The sequence below is a fragment of the Pteropus medius genome, unplaced genomic scaffold (genome assembly GCF_902729225.1).
Source record: "Pteropus medius unplaced genomic scaffold, Ma_sr-lr_union100, whole genome shotgun sequence".
Lineage (NCBI taxonomy): Eukaryota > Metazoa > Chordata > Mammalia > Chiroptera > Pteropodidae > Pteropus > Pteropus medius.
The window spans coordinates 5,426,239-5,443,777 of record NW_024341894.1 but is presented as its reverse complement, the minus strand read 5'-3'; the positions used below and the strand labels follow the sequence as shown (position 1 = coordinate 5,443,777).

Sequence of the window (17,539 nt, the reverse complement as noted above, 5' to 3'; positions counted from 1 at the left end):
ATATTCACCCCAGGGTTCCCTGCTGTTGCATACAGGTTTGTTGTGAGGATTAAAACTTAATGTATATAAAGCGTTTTAACACTGTGCCTGGCACATTGGAAGAGATAAGTAGTAGGTGTCTTCATACTAATAAAGTTGAGGGTTTAATAATATAGAGGAATGGGTTACTAAAAAGTATATGTTGTAGGGGACCAGTTTTGCTGAAATTTTACGCATACACATTAGGTAAACTGACAGGATAGAAACCAGTGGGCTGAGTGATGAAATTACATGGCATTTTCTTCTGTCTCTATTTTTCTTTTTATAAAAACAGAACATTTTGGTATCAAGGAAACATGTTGGGGGAATGATCTATAAAATTTTTCAGTACTCCTCAAGCCAAGAGAAGAGTATTTGGCAGAAGCAAGAGACCAGAAGAATAGATCAAATGTTAGGGTTGATTTGGAAAATGGGAAGTTCAAATTGTATTTACAGGCATACTTTGGAGATATTGTGGGTTTGGTTCCAGACCAGCACAAAAAAGCGAGTGTTAGGAATAAAGCAAGTTGTATCTTATTGCTGGTGGAGGGTCTTGGCTTCAGTTTATAAAAACGCACCATTTGTGAGGCACAGTAAAGCAACATGCAATAAAATGAAGTGCGCCTGTAATTAGGAACCAGGACCAGACTAGTTATTTGAACTCTTTGTCAGAAGGAAAGAATGAGGCTGAGCATACTCTGCCCCAGGCCTCTAGGAAAGCTGTGCTGTTTCCATATATTGCCCTCTGAGGGCCTTTTGTGTGTGGCCCACTCTTAAATGCTTGTTATTCCTTTTACTTCTTGAGTTCTTCTGTCATTTAGGTTTATTTATTTTCTCATCTTCCCTCTCCCACACCATGCTGTAAGATGTCATTGAAGTTTGAAAACATTTGGGCAAAATAATGGAAGTCTTACATAGTAGGTAGTAAATGTTGATCAATCAACAGATAAAGAATGCAGATTATGCAGATGGAAGCTAAATTTTTATGGTTCCTATATTGAGGGTTTTTGAGGGAAGGCAGGGCAGCCACTCCAGAGGAATGGTTTGCAGTTCTGTATAAACTGCCTCTTAGTGATGACTGTTGGGGCAGCGTAGGGGTTAGAAACATGCTCATTGGCCCAGTCAGGTAACTGAATTAGACACAGAATGGGTTTTTTAAAAAAGTGGAGCTAGTGTGGACTGACAAATTGACTGGAGCATGTTCCACGGAAAGGCCGCCTTCATTTCACAGTGATTGCCAGTTGAAGGATGCAGGCCCAGTTATTGCCAGATCTTCAGTCTGCCTGCCTTCGCTGCCCCAAGCCTGGAAATCCTAATTTTGTGAAATTTCCTAACTTGGTACTTTGTATTTTAAATATGTTCAGCCTGTTGACCACCATTTTGTACCATATAGATTGATAGTCTGTAGTCGTAGACATTTTTCATATTTCTGAGATGGATTTTCTCATTTAGTTGTGAATAATTGTGTCAGTAAAACCAGACTGTACACCTCACTTTGAGGGGTTTTTTTTTTTTTTTTTAACTTGTATCCTTGAAAACACTGATTTAATTTGGTATGTCCAAATCTTGCTGTTCTAGACAAATTCCAAGTGGACTGTAGAAATTAGCAAGAAGTCTAAACTGTAGACCCTTAGGTACCGGGCCTGCTCCAGCCACCGGATGGACAGTCCTGACTCGTGGGGACAGCACCTTGGTTTGAACATGAAGCTTCGCATCTCTACTCACTGTGAATGATTCCAGGCCATACTTCTCTTTTGCCTTCTCCAGAACTTTCATAGAGAAACACTCTTGTTCTGTGAGACCCGTCTGCCATGATTCCCTGTGTTATCTCTCTAGGCCAGAAAACAGAATCTCAAAGGCTTTTGGGCTTGGGAGCTTGGGACAGTTTTGATCACATTTTGGTGAAGTCATTTGTATACAAGCATATATTGGTTTCTTCAAATAGAAAGCTGTTCATTGTACTGTCTAGTACTTAGCGCAGGGGTAACATTGAGTAGCTTATAGTAACTATGGCATGCAGTACTATATTACACTCTCAAATCTTTTGGCTCAGTTTTTGACCAGTCCTGATTGACAGTGCAATCTCATGTCTTACAGATGCTGCTGATGGTGTGATGAATGGCGAATACTACCAGGTACATTATGTTGAATGATAATGGTCGAGAGTCTTCCTTTCCTGTGATTTGAATTGACCTAGAAAGGACTCCACTCCCTTAACTTTCCTGGATGTATGAGTAGCTGGTATGTTACCTGCCAAAGTAAAAGGATTTGAAGGGAAATGACACCGATAGAACATTCTTTTAAAATGTTACTGTCCTGGTCCTAGTGTTACCAACTTTAGTCTCAAGAAATGACCCTTCATAATGATGATAACGACGATAGCGAATTTAAACACTTGCTGCCATGCACCATGTCAAGCACTGTTTATACTTAGTCTTATTTAATTCTCACAACAACCTACGGGACCTGTATTGTATGTGGTGGGGCCAGCATTTGAACTTTATAGATTGTATGGGGGTAGGGGAGCTGGTATTTGTGATGGATACCGTTGTTATCCCTCTGTATCACTAAGCTTTTGGTTGCCACCCCAACTTGCATTGGCCTAAACAGAGGATTTGCTAGTTTATATAATTGAAAGAGCCTTGAAGTAAGTTAGGTGTCCTCAGACCAGGACCTCTAGGACTCCAGCTCTGCCTTCTGAGTGTGCAGTTTCATGCTCAGGCTTTTTTCATGGTGGGGAAATGGCTGCAAGCACTACCAGGCCTCATGTGTGCGTGTCACATTGTCTAGATCAAGACAAAGGTTCCTCTTCTCCCAACCACCCAGAAAAAGTTCTATATTTCCCTCTAGACCAATGAGTAATCATTGCAGCCCGGGGGAATAACACGGTGCCTGGCTTATCCTGGTTTTCTGTTTCTCGCTCAATCAGTTAACTGGCAAGAAGGATGAGATTAGTCTAATTGATTTAAACCAGAGGTGAACTGACTTTCTGTAAAGGGCTGGATAGTAAACATTAAGCTTTGTGGGTCATAAGTCTCTGTTAAACTACTCTGTTGCTATAACATGAAAGCATCCCTAGAAATTATGTAAGGAAATGGGCATAGCTCTGTTCTAGTAAAATTTAATTATGAAAACAGGCACTGGCCTGGCCTGTAGTTTCTGGCCCCTGGGTTAGAGCTTGGCCTTTAGAGTGAGACAGCATAAGGTTCAGGTCCTGGGTTTATTCCTTATTAGCTGTAGGTTTGGACATGTTATTTCTCTGTGCCTCAACTGTGAAATGGGAATAAAAACTTGCTTTGCAAGATATTTGGGAGAGAAAGCTTTTCTATGTGCCTGACACAGAGAAAGTACTAATAAGTTAGTTACTAATACTTTTTGTTGTTGTTTGTAATATGGTTAGGTTAAACTGGTAACATTCCCTGGGATTAGTTACTAATCCTTTTCACATTTGTTTATAGTCTGATTAGGTTAACCTGGTGACATTCATTAGTTCAACAGGTGAAATAGTTCTATAAAAACTAATTTCTATTTGTCTTGATCAATTTGTTTATTCTCAAATTTAACCCACTATAAAGAAGAATCCCCACCCACACACACACTTGTGACCCATAATTGTCTGCTTTTTTATTCTTTTTCTTGGTGCGACTGTAGTAACTACATTTTCTTTTGGACTTTCCTAGGATTCACTATATTTTGATTAGGTGGTATTAAATGACCTTTTCCTGCGTTGTATAATAGCATTTAGGTCTTAGAGTCTAGACCTTGCTCTATGGTGTAGTTACCTTTGTTACTTACTTTGAAAATATCACATAATCTCTTTGTCAGTTGAGGATACCAAAACCGATAACACATTCCTAGTAAGTCCTATTACCTCCCCAACTCTCCTATCTCCCACTCATGCCCCATTTTTTAATAGGAGATCAACTACCCTGCCTTCTCATGGACTGTAAAGTTTAAGTGTAGTAATATTAAAAGCTACCTATAAGCATGTCAGGTTGTATCACTGTTTTTAAGGCAATCCTTTAACATTTTGCAACAACCAGTAGTGCTGTACATAACCAGGGGTTCTAACTTGGATGAAGTGCATTTCCCGGAGGGAGTTTTCGGTACTGATGGAGTACAATTGTGTTTTCTGTTAAGGAGAGTAATGGTCCGACAGACAGTTACGCAGCTATTTCACAAGTGGATCGATTGCAATCCGAGCCTGAAAGTATCCGTAAATGGAGAGAAGAGCAGATGGAACGCTTGGCAGCCCTTGGTAAGGAATCCCTTTCTGTCTTTGGGTTTCTGTTTTCAGTGGAATAGTTGACCTTGATTCTACTTTTACCTCTTTTAAAGTTGAATTAGCCATAATGTCCTTGTCTTTAAGAAGATACCTTTCTCAGTCTAGTCTTCGAGAAGATATCTTTCTCAGCCTTAAGTTATAAGGCTACCCGTGTGGAGATGCTTAATTACAGGCTACTGTAAGGATTAGGGCAGCCCAGAAAGCCACTGAGTGCATCTTCTGCTTTCAGAAAAAGCAGAGTGGTGCCGTGCGTGGAAAGGAGCCATGGACTTGGAGTGAAAGACTAGATTCAAGGCCCAGCCTTAATTCTTACCACCTGTGGGTACTTGGTTGCCCAAACCTTGCAGAGTCTATTTCTCCATCTGTGGAGTAAAATCATGTTACCAACCCCAAGGGTAATCTGAGATGGTATTTATGAGAATGCTTTGTAAACTCGAAGGTGTTATATCCATGTGAGAGACTTCACAGTCCATTTATTATTTGAATGCCGAATTTAAGGTAATGCTTAGAGGAAAATGTGAGGTATTGTAGGAAACAAGCACAATTTGGTTGTGTTACCCTAATATCCCTGGAAGGTAAGGTTTTATATTTTTATGGATGAGAAAAGTGAAGCATAGGTAGAATAACTTTTTGAATTATACAGCTAAGAAGTAGTAGAGTCAGAATTTCAGCTTGTCTGCCCTGCTTCAGAGTCCATACCCATCCCTTCAGCCACATTGCATTTAGCGTATACTGTCTTGTTGGGCATGCCAAGCCCAAGGTCACTTCCAGCTAGCTTGGCCTTTGGTGAAGAGCTGTGTACGTGGAATGTCAGCTGTTGGTCAAGATCCGGAGGGACATGGTGTCTGTACATTTGGGTTGGAAAGGTTTGGCAGAGTTTAGGGATGTTATCTACAGAGTATTCTTTTCTCAACTTTTTATTAAAATTTCAAACAGAATAGTAGAATTAGTTAAACGAACATGTGTAGTCCTTAGAATCGGTAATTAACATTTTACCTTACTGGATTACCTTTATATAAACGAGGCATGTATGTATACATGGTATTTTTATACATACACACATATACACATGTGTGTATTGTGAATATAGACTCATAATTTTTTCCCGATCCACTTTTAAGATAGACATCATAGACTTCACGCCTAAATATTTTATTGTGCATCTAGACATATGACATTCTTTTATGTAACCATAATGTCAGCATTATTATTCTATCTTGAGAACCACTGAACTAGCAAAAACATGACTCTTATTTTTCAGATAGGGTAACTGACACCTAGAAATAGGACTCAGATAACACAGCCAATTAGTGTAAAATCTGTCGTCTCTCCAACCCAGTTTATGTGGCTTTCATAACACAGGGGACACTTAACGTTTGAACCTTTATAGCACTATCCAGTAGTCACTTCTTTGATGATGGAAATATTCTGTATCTGCGCTGTTCAGTATGGTAACCTAGCCACATGTAGCTATTAAGCACTTGAAATGTGGCTAGTATGACTGAGAAACTGAATTTTAAATTTTATTTTAATAAATTTAAATAGCTGCATGTGACTAGTAGCTACTATACTGGATAGTGCAGCTTTAGAAGATGAAACTGGGTCTTCATGGTGCTAGCAGCCTCAGCCCTTACTTGTTCTTTGTATGTATCTCTTCTTAGTAGACTTAAAGGCAAGACTTAGCTAGTATTTGTATTCCTGGAATTTTTCTTTTTTTTCATTTTTCTCCCCCGATCCTTCTCTCCCTCCCTGAACTTTTATAAGAGTTTATTTGAGCCAAACTCAGAACATATGCTGGGGAGCGAGATCTCAAGTGCACCCTGGAGTATTTTTCATGTTACAGAACCTAACTTTGTCTTTCTCTTACCCCAAAGTTTAGCAAAGTTGTCTTCTCCAAGCAGAGAGTACACTTTGGTGTTTGGCAAAATTGCACTTTCCGTTTCAATTATCACATTGGACACTTTGGGAATATTCCATGAAGTATCGTTTACTTAATTCAAGATGCCTTCCTGAGGGAAGTCAAATATTTGGCTTTGCATTCTGATTGAATCAAATTAAATTGGTCCACGAACTAGGTGTTTCTTCAGTTTCACCTTTTTTCCTCGCAAGAACTGTGAGAAAGCACAAAATGCTAAGAATAGAGAACCGGTGTCAGTGGTTTTCAGTTTAGCTAGTGGCTGTTTGCAAATAATATTCTTTTCTGTGAACAGTAATGAGGATGACCAAAGAAAACCACTGTCACAAGGGACTCCATTCCTGCCCCTCCCCACAAGATTCAAAGAGAAGATTGTATTATGGCTTGAATCTTTGTCTCATCAAGCTAAATGTTTAAGAATTCTAAATTCTTACTGCCAGTGTCACTTCATAAATCTGTAAAAGCAAGAAGACAGTTTAAAGGGATTGTTTAATACAGTAACTATAATTTGTGTAAATTTTTATTTAGATAAACTTTTCGGAGATAAATTTCTATATTTTGTTCCTACTGTATAATATCAAAAAGTAATTTTACCACTCTTGAAAAGGAGACTACATTTCAAATCTGGTATTTTTTGGTTTCTTGTCCACGTAGCACAGTCAGCCCACAGTATCTCTAATTGCATCATAGCACCCTGCGTTTCACATACACTTAATGCCATGGACAAACATTCATCAGAGGTTTACTCTGTATACTGAGTCATGAATGGAAAATCTAAGTAAAATAATTCTAAGCAATAGTTCACCTTCTGATAAGGTAGATAACAGAGGAAATTAATAATCTGGAACTGTGGGAAGTTTCTAGCTGCTCTTAGACTGTTTCTAGTAGTTATTGACCACTTTCTGTAGGTTATTCCTACAAGACATTTCTTGCGAAGGCCCTAAAAATGCCTCCAAAATACTTTATTTCTTCCCTTCAAGTGGTTACTTGCTACCACCACTGCTTTAACCTCCCCCCACCGAGGACACTGATGGCATGTTGGGCTCTGGTTCTGCATTTTCCAAACTCTAGTCTGGATCAGTGGTGACCACCTTCCATTCACATCTTGTGGTTATTTCTAGCTTTACTTCTCTTTCCATCCCACCTTTTGGAGACAGTATAATGAAGTAAGAATGTGTAAGCTTTAGAGTTGGACCTGGGTTTGAATCTTAGCTCTGCACTTGATGTAATCTTTATGAAGTTTTCTCAAACTTTCTGAGATGCAGCTTTTCTCACAGTTGAACATGAGACTAGAGTTTACCTTCTTGGGATTGTCGTAAAGATTGAATGAAACATCTGTAAAACATCCATTAGAGAAGGTGTCCTTGGGAACACATTTCTGGTGAAGTATCGGTAACTCCAAGTGTCACCTGCAGCAGTAGCTGTGAGCAGTAGCTGTGACCTGAATTTCTTTCTTTCTTGCTATATGCTGGCATGTTTCTTTGGCTAAATGTCTTAGGAAAACCCATATTTAGTCCTGAGAAGCTTCCTGTTAGGTGTGCATTTTCCTTCTAATTTCTAGAACCTCGTGGATGACAGTTGATATTCATAATGATGCCCCACCCTCGTAATTCTCTCCATTGAAGCGTCTCTTTTTAGTTCTGTCCTAGCTTTGCCACAAGCTCACTGCAGTGTAAGCAGGAATAGATACTTGTGGTTCCCCGTTCCTGAATCTTCTTTACCTCTGGTAATTTCCTTAATAGCTCCTTGCTTCATAGAAGTGCTTCTGCCATACTGAGAATGCCACCTTTTGTTTTATAAAACCACTGTCAGCCTGGGGTGTGGAATATAGTTTGTGAGAAGATTTAGTTAGAAGAGTATCTAATATGAATTGTCCACCCTGAACTAATAATATTGGTAGAATTATTAAAGACTCATTTGTAATTGCTTTCTCCCCAGTTGGTATTTCTGCCCTCCCCCCAACCCTAAACAAACCCAAACTAGTGATCCAGTAAGGTGTCAGTGGACTGGGATAAAATGTGTTGGAACACCTTGATAGAATCACTGAGCCTGAGAGCTCAGTGTATAGACAGGGAAAATAGAATTTTATCTTTCGTTCCAACACACACATGCACATGTACCTGCACACAACATGAGCTTAATAAGACCAAAATAGACTGATGAAATTCACTTGAATTTGTGTTTTGTTTCATTGGTGTTCTCTTCCTTTTCCTTCCCTTCAAAGATGCCAATTCTCGGAAGCAAGAAGCAGAGTGGAAAGAAAAAGCAATAAAGGAGCTAGAAGAGTGGTACGCTAGGCAGGACGAGCAGCTACAGAAAACAAAAGCAAACAACAGGTCAGTCCACGGTGCTTCTAGCACAGCTTGTTTTCCAAGATTTAATCAAATCCATTTCCAACATCCAGTATAGGGTCTCAGCTGCTGACTCATTTAGTGTGAAATGTCTTTGCAGGTTTTCAAAAACATTCTTGAAACATAAGGCTTGCAAGTCTGTTGGGTCTTGTGAGCATAATTCAGCTCTCTATTAGCCATCCCAGTTATAGTGAGTTTAGCTTATCAACTAAGAGTTTGGTTAATAGGCACCACCTGTAATGGTACGATACAGCAAAAGGAAGTTATTTCATAGAGCAAGTCCACAGGTGAAAATGTAACCCAGAAATGAAAGGCCACTTTTATGGCTATACCAGGATCTCACTGGGACTGATTATAGAGTTGGTCATGTTGCATGCCTGCCCTCTGAAAGCTGTTCCATAGAGGGGTCCATTAGCAGGGAAATGTGCTTTTTAATTAGGTAGCCAAGGGTATTCATCCAACACAGTGACTTCAGAATTCAGGGTTCTGTGGGTACTTATCTCTGTCTAAGGAAACCTTGAGTTGATTTTAAAAATGGTCTTTTTAGAATTTACTCACTTACTGAAGGTTAAGTAGTTGTGTGAGAAAGCATTTTTATATTACCACTGACCAACAAGTGTGGTCTTTAATGCTCCACACCTAGAGTCCACTTTGAAGAAGCTCAGAGAGAGAGGCGGAGGCAGCGCTGCCTGCCTCGATATAAGTCGATGGGCTTGCTTTCCCATGCTGGATTCACACTTCACTCATTTCAGTGTAACGATAGGCCACGCTGGTCTTGGAGATATTTTTGATTTTCAAGGTAAAGAGCCTTACATTCTTGTTCTCAGAAGCAGAAGTGGGTTTAAGGCGCCCCTTTCTCTTGTCAGATCTATTAGGTGGAAATCAGCCAGAAAAGAGGGAGCTGACTGCTTTGCCAGCTATTTGTGCCATTATGGGGCAACAGTGGCAGGAAAGGTATACAAAGCGTACAGCAGTCTTGGGCTACCTACCTCCTGTTGGCCATCCTTGGTTCTGTCAGCTGCCCCTCAGGTGCCAGGCTTGAACCTCTGTCCTGGCAAACTTCCTGTGGGGGATGTACTTGTGTTTGTTGGGTTCCATTTGAAGTTCTCTGATAAGTATAGCGGGGGCTACTCTAGGGTTTGGGCACCAAAATGCTGAGGGTCACATTAGCTACCAGGGCTTCCGCTGAGCTTGTCAGTTTGAAGTGCTGACAGGGCCAGGCTTCTTTATCCTGTGCTCGTTCAAGGTAGTTTCCCCAGATGCAAGTTCACATCTCTAAGAAATGGGTACTTTGTGCAAGCACCGTGTGAGGCCCCGTTTACCCTAGCAAGTTGCCTCTGTCCATGAGTCTGCTCTGAAGTACTTGGTAAAACTGGGCTGACCCTCCCTGTTTAGGGTCCCTGTGGCTTAAGCACGTTGACATTCCGATTCTCAGACTTAAAAAATAATTATGTTGGGAACAGACTTCCCATTGTAGAACTTTTTCAAGCCAGTTTTGCTAACTATATCCCTTCTGTCTGTATATAGAATCGGTTGTCCTTGAAGAGAGTAATTACACCTATTTTTAGGAGCTGAATCTCAAAGGTTTAGTCCCTCCAGTCATTGATTTAGGGCTTAGTACCTTTCTTTAGGTAAAATTGTCGAATGTTGGGTTGGATGGTTTTATAGATGAACTTCAGGTTCCAGAAAGGGGAAGAGACTTCAGCTTACCACTTACTGAGAATGTAGAGCTGTTTAGAAACTAGGTCACTTGACTCGTAGAAACCTTGCAGCACAGGGCTGACCCTGAGTATATAAAGCTAGTGGCACACTAGCCATTGTCATCAGGGTTCCAGGACAAAAGAAATGGTTTTTACATTTAATGCTAGTTATTCTTCAATGTGTTGCGGTGGAAGCCAGTATAGAACCACTTTGGAGGACTTCTTCCAATGGTATATACCATCCCTGGAGATTTTGACATTGTTGATGGCTTCCCCTCCCCCATCCACATCCCATGGGATGAATGGAATAAGTCCCATGTATATGTGTAAAGTGACTCATCTTTTTCATTATCTAGAGGTAAATAGTAAATTTTGAGGAAAAAAATGAGGGTGCTCATTTCAAGCAATGCCACTCTCCTTGGGTGACTCCCTGGATGTTTAAGGAAGACCACAAAGATAAGACAGAAGGCAGACGAGTTCGAATAAGACTCAGAGATAGCAAGGACCTATTTTTATGAGTGTATCATCAAGCTTCCTGCCTTCCGGTTGTCCTCAACAGAATCCTTCAGAGCACATCTGTGTCTGGCACTGTGCTGGGTGGTGGGTGGATGACTGCCAGTTTACCTTGCCCTCAGGGTATCTCTGGTCTCCTGTCAGTCATCCGACTACATCTCCCTCCTTTCATCCTAAGTCAGGCCCAGCGTTGCTGCACAAGAACCATGAATTATTAAGCGACGGCCAAGGGGAAAAGAAAAGAATTCTCTTTTTATAGGAGCCAGTCAGAGGCGTTTACTTATTGAGAACAATCCCAGACCACATCCCTTTCCAAACAGTAACAGAAATATTTCCCCTTTTACAGGTAGCTTTGGTGCTGACTTTTCACCTCTTTAAAGCCTTGTACAAGTTTAGGGAATCCATGATTCTCAGTTTTGGCACACATTTTTTTCCATGCCCTCTGGGCTATTTATGGGCTGTTTATGTGTATCAGCCTCCTGCATGCCCTGTGGTCAGGCCTGAAGGCATTCCTCCTTGTCCTCTCTCCGAGGCTTCCCTGAGTCCCTTCCTGCCTTGACTGAGGATCGCAATTCTCAGGCCTGTCAGTCTGCTCGGGGGAAGAACAAACAAGTGTAGGGGCTCCCTATGTTTATTATGTTTGACTTTTCCATTTGTTCTGGGTCTAGAAACCTGACTGGGCAGCACTATCACAGACAAGCTCTTTAGTCTTAGGGCTAAGGGCCAGCTGAAGAGGAGAAAAAGCCTGACATTCAAGCTTTTGTTGTCTTAGTGATGCTTTGACAGGAGTCATTAAACCTTTATTTTCTGCAGATGCAAGTGCAAGTTGAAATTAATTAGGTTTAGTCCTTTGTGTAAATTAAAAGGTTTATGGGTTTACAAGCTGGCTTGCCTTTCCTTTCTCTCCCACTCATTCTGCCCACAAACAACTCTGTTTTGCTGCTGACTCACTTTGTGTTACAAGCAGGCTGTTCTTTTTGCTTTTTTTACATTTCCACAAAATACCTTCTATGTATAAACCAAAATGGTAAAGAAGGAAGAGTATGTGTGAGTTTAAAAATAAAGCGAAATTTAAATTACTGGGATCTAGGTGAAGAAGGTGAAGGGATTAAGAAGTAAAAATCGGCAGTTACAAAATAGTCACAGGGATGTGAAGTACAATATAAGAAATATTAAATAAATTACTAAAATTTTACTTCAAATAAATGTGATCTTAGGTTAATAACCAGGCATGATTGTCCTTTAAAAAAAAAAAAGTCCCTTCCATTCCTGTGCTGTAAACTGACCTGGCAAAGGACAGGGTAAGACTTTTTGAGAGAAGTTCCCTGCCCATCCACAGTGGATAAAGTGAGCAGCCTGGGGCAAGAGTCTGAGCCAGCCTGTTCCCTGCAGTGTACACTCCACTCAGCATGCCCCCTTTCTTCTTGTCCCAGAGCCCTGCCATCTTGATCCATTCCTGATGTGGAGTTAAGGAGGGATGAAGTTCTGGCTTCTGGGCTGTGTCTTGTCAAAGCAGTCAAGTCTGGCATGGATTGAGCAGACAGTTGTATTTAGGGACACAAAGGAAACCAGTCCCAGAGCCAGAACCCTTGCCTCCAGCTGCTTTTTTCTCTAAGTTGGGAATTTTTAAATGACGATATGTGTTCCTACAATACTGAAAATTGATGGCACCCAGCCAATGTGGGAAGCAGTACTCAGATAATCCAAGATAAAACTGGCTTTGGGACCTAGTGTGTCTGGTATTGGTAGCGTTCATGTCCAGTGATACTGAGGCTAGCAGGAAGGTGGCATGGCTTCCTGAGCGCACACCAGCTAGAAAGAAGTATTAATGTACAGTGAAAAGAGGAGGGCAGCTTTGGCTATCAGTTTTGCTGCCTTGTTGCCATTTGCTGCTGAGTGAGTTGCTTCATCTCTAGGCCTCTTACCTCATCTGTACAGTCAGAACACTCAGTGTCCTAGAGGTTGTTGGGGTTGAAGATTCAATATGATGTTGTAAAAGCCCACAAGTGAGTGCTTAGGAAATGCTTGTTGTGGCTGGGGTAAGGCAAGGGGAGAATCCCTGTGGGGAGTCCCAGCGGGAAACCTCGCCTGCTGGAGTCTCCCAATTGCTGGAAACTTCTCTGGGTTAGGATGGAGCCTCAGGAACAGCTCTCCAGAGCACAATTGTGCCCCTATTGTGGATTTGAGATGTTTCTGCTTCTCAATGTTCTCTCTTTTTTCCTGCCTGCTTGCCTGCCTTTTGGACCTCTTGCTGTCTAGGGTGGCAGATGAAGCTTTCTACAAACAACCCTTCGCTGACGTGATTGGTTATGTGTATGTTGCAAAACTAATTCCTTTCCTTGTTTTGATTCTTTCTACTTTTCATTTAGATTTAATGTTCCTTTTATGTCACAAGTTGCTTTGCTTTTTACATGATTGCAAATTGGCACTGTGGGTGCTGATCAAGAGTTGATAAGCTGGGGGTATGACCCATTGATTGTCTTGCAGAATCATTACTCCCTGCAACTGATTACATTTTTTGTATTAGGGGTGTTAGAGAGAAGGAAGCTGACTCCCTATCAAAACGTGGGTCATTTGTGATCTTGTCTGGGAAGGCTTTGGGACTGGGGTGGGCTCTGTCTGACCTCTTGCTGCCACCACTGCTGCCTCCCTGTCCCAAGTGGGAAAGGGCAGTTTCCCCACCTGGGGGAGGTGGCTGTCCTGGTTTTGGAGCCAGTGGGGGCAGCATTTTCTACACTTGGGTTCCTTCAAAGAATGTAGGGTTGGTTGCCTCTCCCTTGGGCAGAAGAGTCCAGAACAGAGGGAGTAATCGTTTCTCTATGGTCTTACACATCAGAAATTGTTTGGTAGCCAGCTTCTGATGCCCTGTCCCCTCAGCCTTGCAGAGAGGCCCCATTTTGAGGTCGAAATAGCCAAAGCTGTCTGATATGGGCCTTCCCTTCCCCTCCAGAAAACTCTTTGGAAAAGTTTAAAAATTTTTTTTAGGATTCCTGTTATCAAAGCAGTATTGCTGAAGACTTGGAAATAGTTCTTGCTGTTTCCTCAACTATTAGGACTAGCTTTTGATTAAAGAGAGATCAAGGTGGAATGGAGGAAGAGAAGAATTTGTGGGAAGGGTGGGCAACAGGCTGAGGGCCCGTGACCTTGAAATGTTCATCCCATTAGAAGAACTGGATTTCCTGGGCCCCTAGATGTATTTGTAATGAGACTTGTGAAATGCTGGACTTACAGGTGGTGTTGGATTTGATTTTTGCACATTCTCTCTGGTGTAGAAATGGAGAGTGGAAAGGTCGAGTCTGGGTTTGCTGGGCAGCAGGGTGGCCCAGCAAAGCCAGCTGCACGTTCCCAAGCGTATATAGAGTGGCAAGGGCATGTCTAGCTTACTGACCATCTGCATTGAGCTCATTCTCATTTTCTATATCTGACCTAAAGTTTCTCTCCTTGTTTTTCTTCTCTTCACCTTTAAGCACAAACATAAACCATCCTTGCTACAGCCTAGAACAGTTAAGTAAATCTTTCTCACTGCTCCTAACTGTGTGTGCCATGCAGTCGCAGTGTTGTAGTGGCTCTGGCTTCAGCTGTGTTTGCCACGGCCATCCCTGTGAGAGTGCCACCCTCTGTCCCCACGGACCAGTCATCTCCATTGCTTTTGCTTTGCCCGTGATGCTTGTTGGAGTAGATGAATATAGTGTGTCTTCACTCTTCTTACCACTGTCCTTTTGGGCTGTAGCTCCCACCAGCTGGTTCCCAATGGGGTTGGCTGACCTTGACTGAAAGAATGTTGGAGCAGCATCCTACCAAAAAGCACCTAACATTGATTGGCTCTCCGGCCATTGGGTGCCCACCCCTGCCACAGTGTGCCCTGAGTGGCCCAAGGCACCTGGCTGGAGGGAAAATGGCTGAACTGGAGAATGTCCTGACAAACCCCTTCCAGAATGGCTTTAGTCCCTAGTGCCTGCTAGCATGGGAGCTTGTCTTGAATTCTTTTTGATCTGCCCTGTCTCTCTCCAGCCTTAGGAATAAATCCAGAGGCTATTGTGCAATGACCTGTGGGCTTTTAGAAGTCTCTAAATTTACTTGAAACTTAGTACAGCCCAACATAAACTACTGTTCAAGTTCTTGACCAGCCAGCTTCTTTGCTCTTGTTAATGAAAGCAATGTGTAACTGGCTAAAGAATTGCTTTTTTAATGCTCTGTATCAGTAGAGGCAGACACACAGAACGAGAGAGAGAGCGAGCGAGCGCCCTGAACCAAACACCTGTATTCCAACATTTTACACGGCAGTCCGGGCACCCTGTGCCTAGGAGAGCTGGCCATGTGTCTGCTCCCCAACTTGGACCCCAGGGGCTGTGATTCTTTGGAAAACCAGAATGCCATTAAGTCAGGCATGAAGACGCAGTCATTTCTGTAAAAGGCAGCCACCAGGTAGCTTACTGCGGGTTTTACATTAAACCAACATATTTTGTTGTTGCTTCCAGGGCAGCAGAAGAAGCCTTTGTAAATGACATTGATGAGTCGTCCCCAGGCACTGAGTGGGAACGGGTGGCCCGGCTGTGTGACTTTAATCCCAAGTCCAGCAAGCAGGCCAAAGACGTCTCCCGCATGCGTTCTGTCCTCATCTCCCTCAAGCAGGCCCCCCTGGTGCACTGAAGAGCCCCCCCTGTGGAAACACTACATCTGCAATATCTTAATCCTACTCAGTGAAGCTCTTCACGTAATTGGATTAATTATGTTGAGTTCTTTTGGACCAAACCTTTTGTCTTTAGAGTTGATCATTGTTTGTGATTGCATGTTTCTTCCTTCAACTGTGTTCTCCCTGGCATTCAGAGAGGTGGGGAGGCGGCGGAGGAAGGGAGGGAAGCCTCCCGATGGTAGTCTGAACTTGTGCTTTTGTGCATTATTCTGAGAATAAATTTGTTTCAAACAATAAACAGGAAGCTTCATTATTGACCTCAAGATGTGCTGCAGTTTGGAGTGAGGTTCAAAAGGATGAGGAATTTACTTATATCATTTCTAGGGCTATAGAGGCACAGACATCGGGCTTCCACCCCTGCCTTGAACTAAAATAGCTCCAAATTTCTGTTGTCTTTAGTAATATTCTATGGCCGTTTCCATTTGTAAAAGGAATTCCAAGGCTAAAAGTTAGCTCCTCGTTGCCCACCTTAGAGCTGTGAATTCTCAGCAACCTAGACGTTTTCTCCCAGATGGTTTTTGTCTATACTGTCCCTTACTTTAGGGTCTTGGAGAGTATATTTCAGGGTCTCTCTGGGTTATATAGACTATAGTGAGACCATTACTCCTTTGTATTCAGCCAGTAAACCTGAGTCAGGATGACATCAGTGTGTGGCTAGCCTCATTACTCTGGATTCCCCTAGCACTTTGCTCATATTGCTATTGTCAAATTCTTCATTTAGACCTTGCTGGCCAAGACAGTAGCCACTAGGCACATATGGCTATTTAACTAAAATTTCAAATTACATTCTAGCCCTAGTTACATTTCATGTGCTCAGTGGCTACATGTGGTTAGGTATTATCTGATTGACACAGCACAGATTACATAGAATATTTCCATCATCGCAGAAAATTCTGGACTGCAATGATCAACACAACAGGTGCCTCCAGGGGACTATGCTCTAGTCAGGCATCAACACAATATCTACCCTCAGAACCTTTCACCTTTTAAGTGATGGTTTGAGAAACAAAGCCATATTTCAGAAATCTGCCTTATAGTTACCTGATATTTCCAAGTTGGAGATTGATGTAAACTGTAATGCTACACTCTGGAGGGCATAGGTCTTGCCATTGCCAAAAAGGAAAGTCTGCCATCTTTCCTACAGTAATTATGTCTGGACTTTTCCACCTATGTCCCCCTTTCCAAGCTTCTTAGTTGGGCATTCCTTGATTTGGCCCACAATTCTGGCCTCTTTGCTCTTTTTCCCCTTTTAACAACCCCGCCCCCCAACTCCCCCTCTGGATTGCAATCAAGCAGTCACTGTCGTTCACCAACCATTTGTTACTTTTGGGCATCGCTAATGCCATTCAAAATACCAAAATCCAGTTTAAGAACTAGCTCAGAGGCCACTTCCCCAATGCCTTCCCTTAGTCCTGCTGAGCTCCCATAGCCCTCTGGTGGGGCAGCTTGTTACCTTTTGGGTAATACCTCGGTAGTGTCATCTGGGCTAGTCTTGCCTCCCACACCAGATGGATCTCTTAAGGGTGGATGTGGCAGTTATAAAATGTCAGTAAAGTCTCTGATATTCCTCAGATCAAGAGGACTGGATAATATGACAAAAGTAATGCTCTGTGACTTCCAAGGCTGTCATAAAAGGCAGAGCAGCTGGTTTGTTGAAATATGCAAGCCAGTAGTCCTGGAGCCACCATGTAAAAAACTACCACCCTGAAGCTGCCATGCTGTGAGGAAGCCCAAAGCAGCCCAGGTGGAGAGACCCTGAAACTACAAGCAGAGAGAGATGCCTGGCCTGTCTCTAACATTCCAGCCTCCTATTCCAGCTCCAGCCCCTGTCTAACTGTAAGTGCATTACCAAGTAGAGCCTTTCCCTAATTCCTGACCCACAGAAACCATGAGAGAATGTGATTACTGTTTAAGCCTCTTGGATTCTGATGTGGTTTGTTACACAGCAGTAGTAACTTGGGATTGTTTCTAAAGCCTACATTACTCACATGGGGCTTCATAAAAAGGAGAGAATTGGTCCCAGGGACTTGCTGAGTACTCAGCATTTAATTTCAAACCTCTTCC

The 17,539-nt window shown here is 42.3% G+C and overlaps 1 protein-coding gene across 2 annotated transcripts in view; it reads left to right on the top strand.

The window, feature by feature from the left end:
• Positions 1–17,539, top strand: part of CLTA (clathrin light chain A) — a 33,513-nt gene that overhangs the window by 5,431 nt on the left and 10,543 nt on the right. The window contains exons 2-5 of one of the 2 annotated variants that reach the window (XM_039856840.1): positions 2,116–2,153; positions 4,159–4,276; positions 8,443–8,554; positions 15,261–15,713. In XM_039856840.1, the coding sequence (XP_039712774.1) occupies positions 2,116–2,153; positions 4,159–4,276; positions 8,443–8,554; positions 15,261–15,432 (440 nt within the window). In that variant the 3' untranslated portion in view covers positions 15,433–15,713. Of the gene's footprint in view, positions 1–2,115; positions 2,154–4,158; positions 4,277–8,442; positions 8,555–15,260; positions 15,714–17,539 lie in introns of those variants that run through there. The other variant, XR_005651498.1, reaches the window with a different exon arrangement.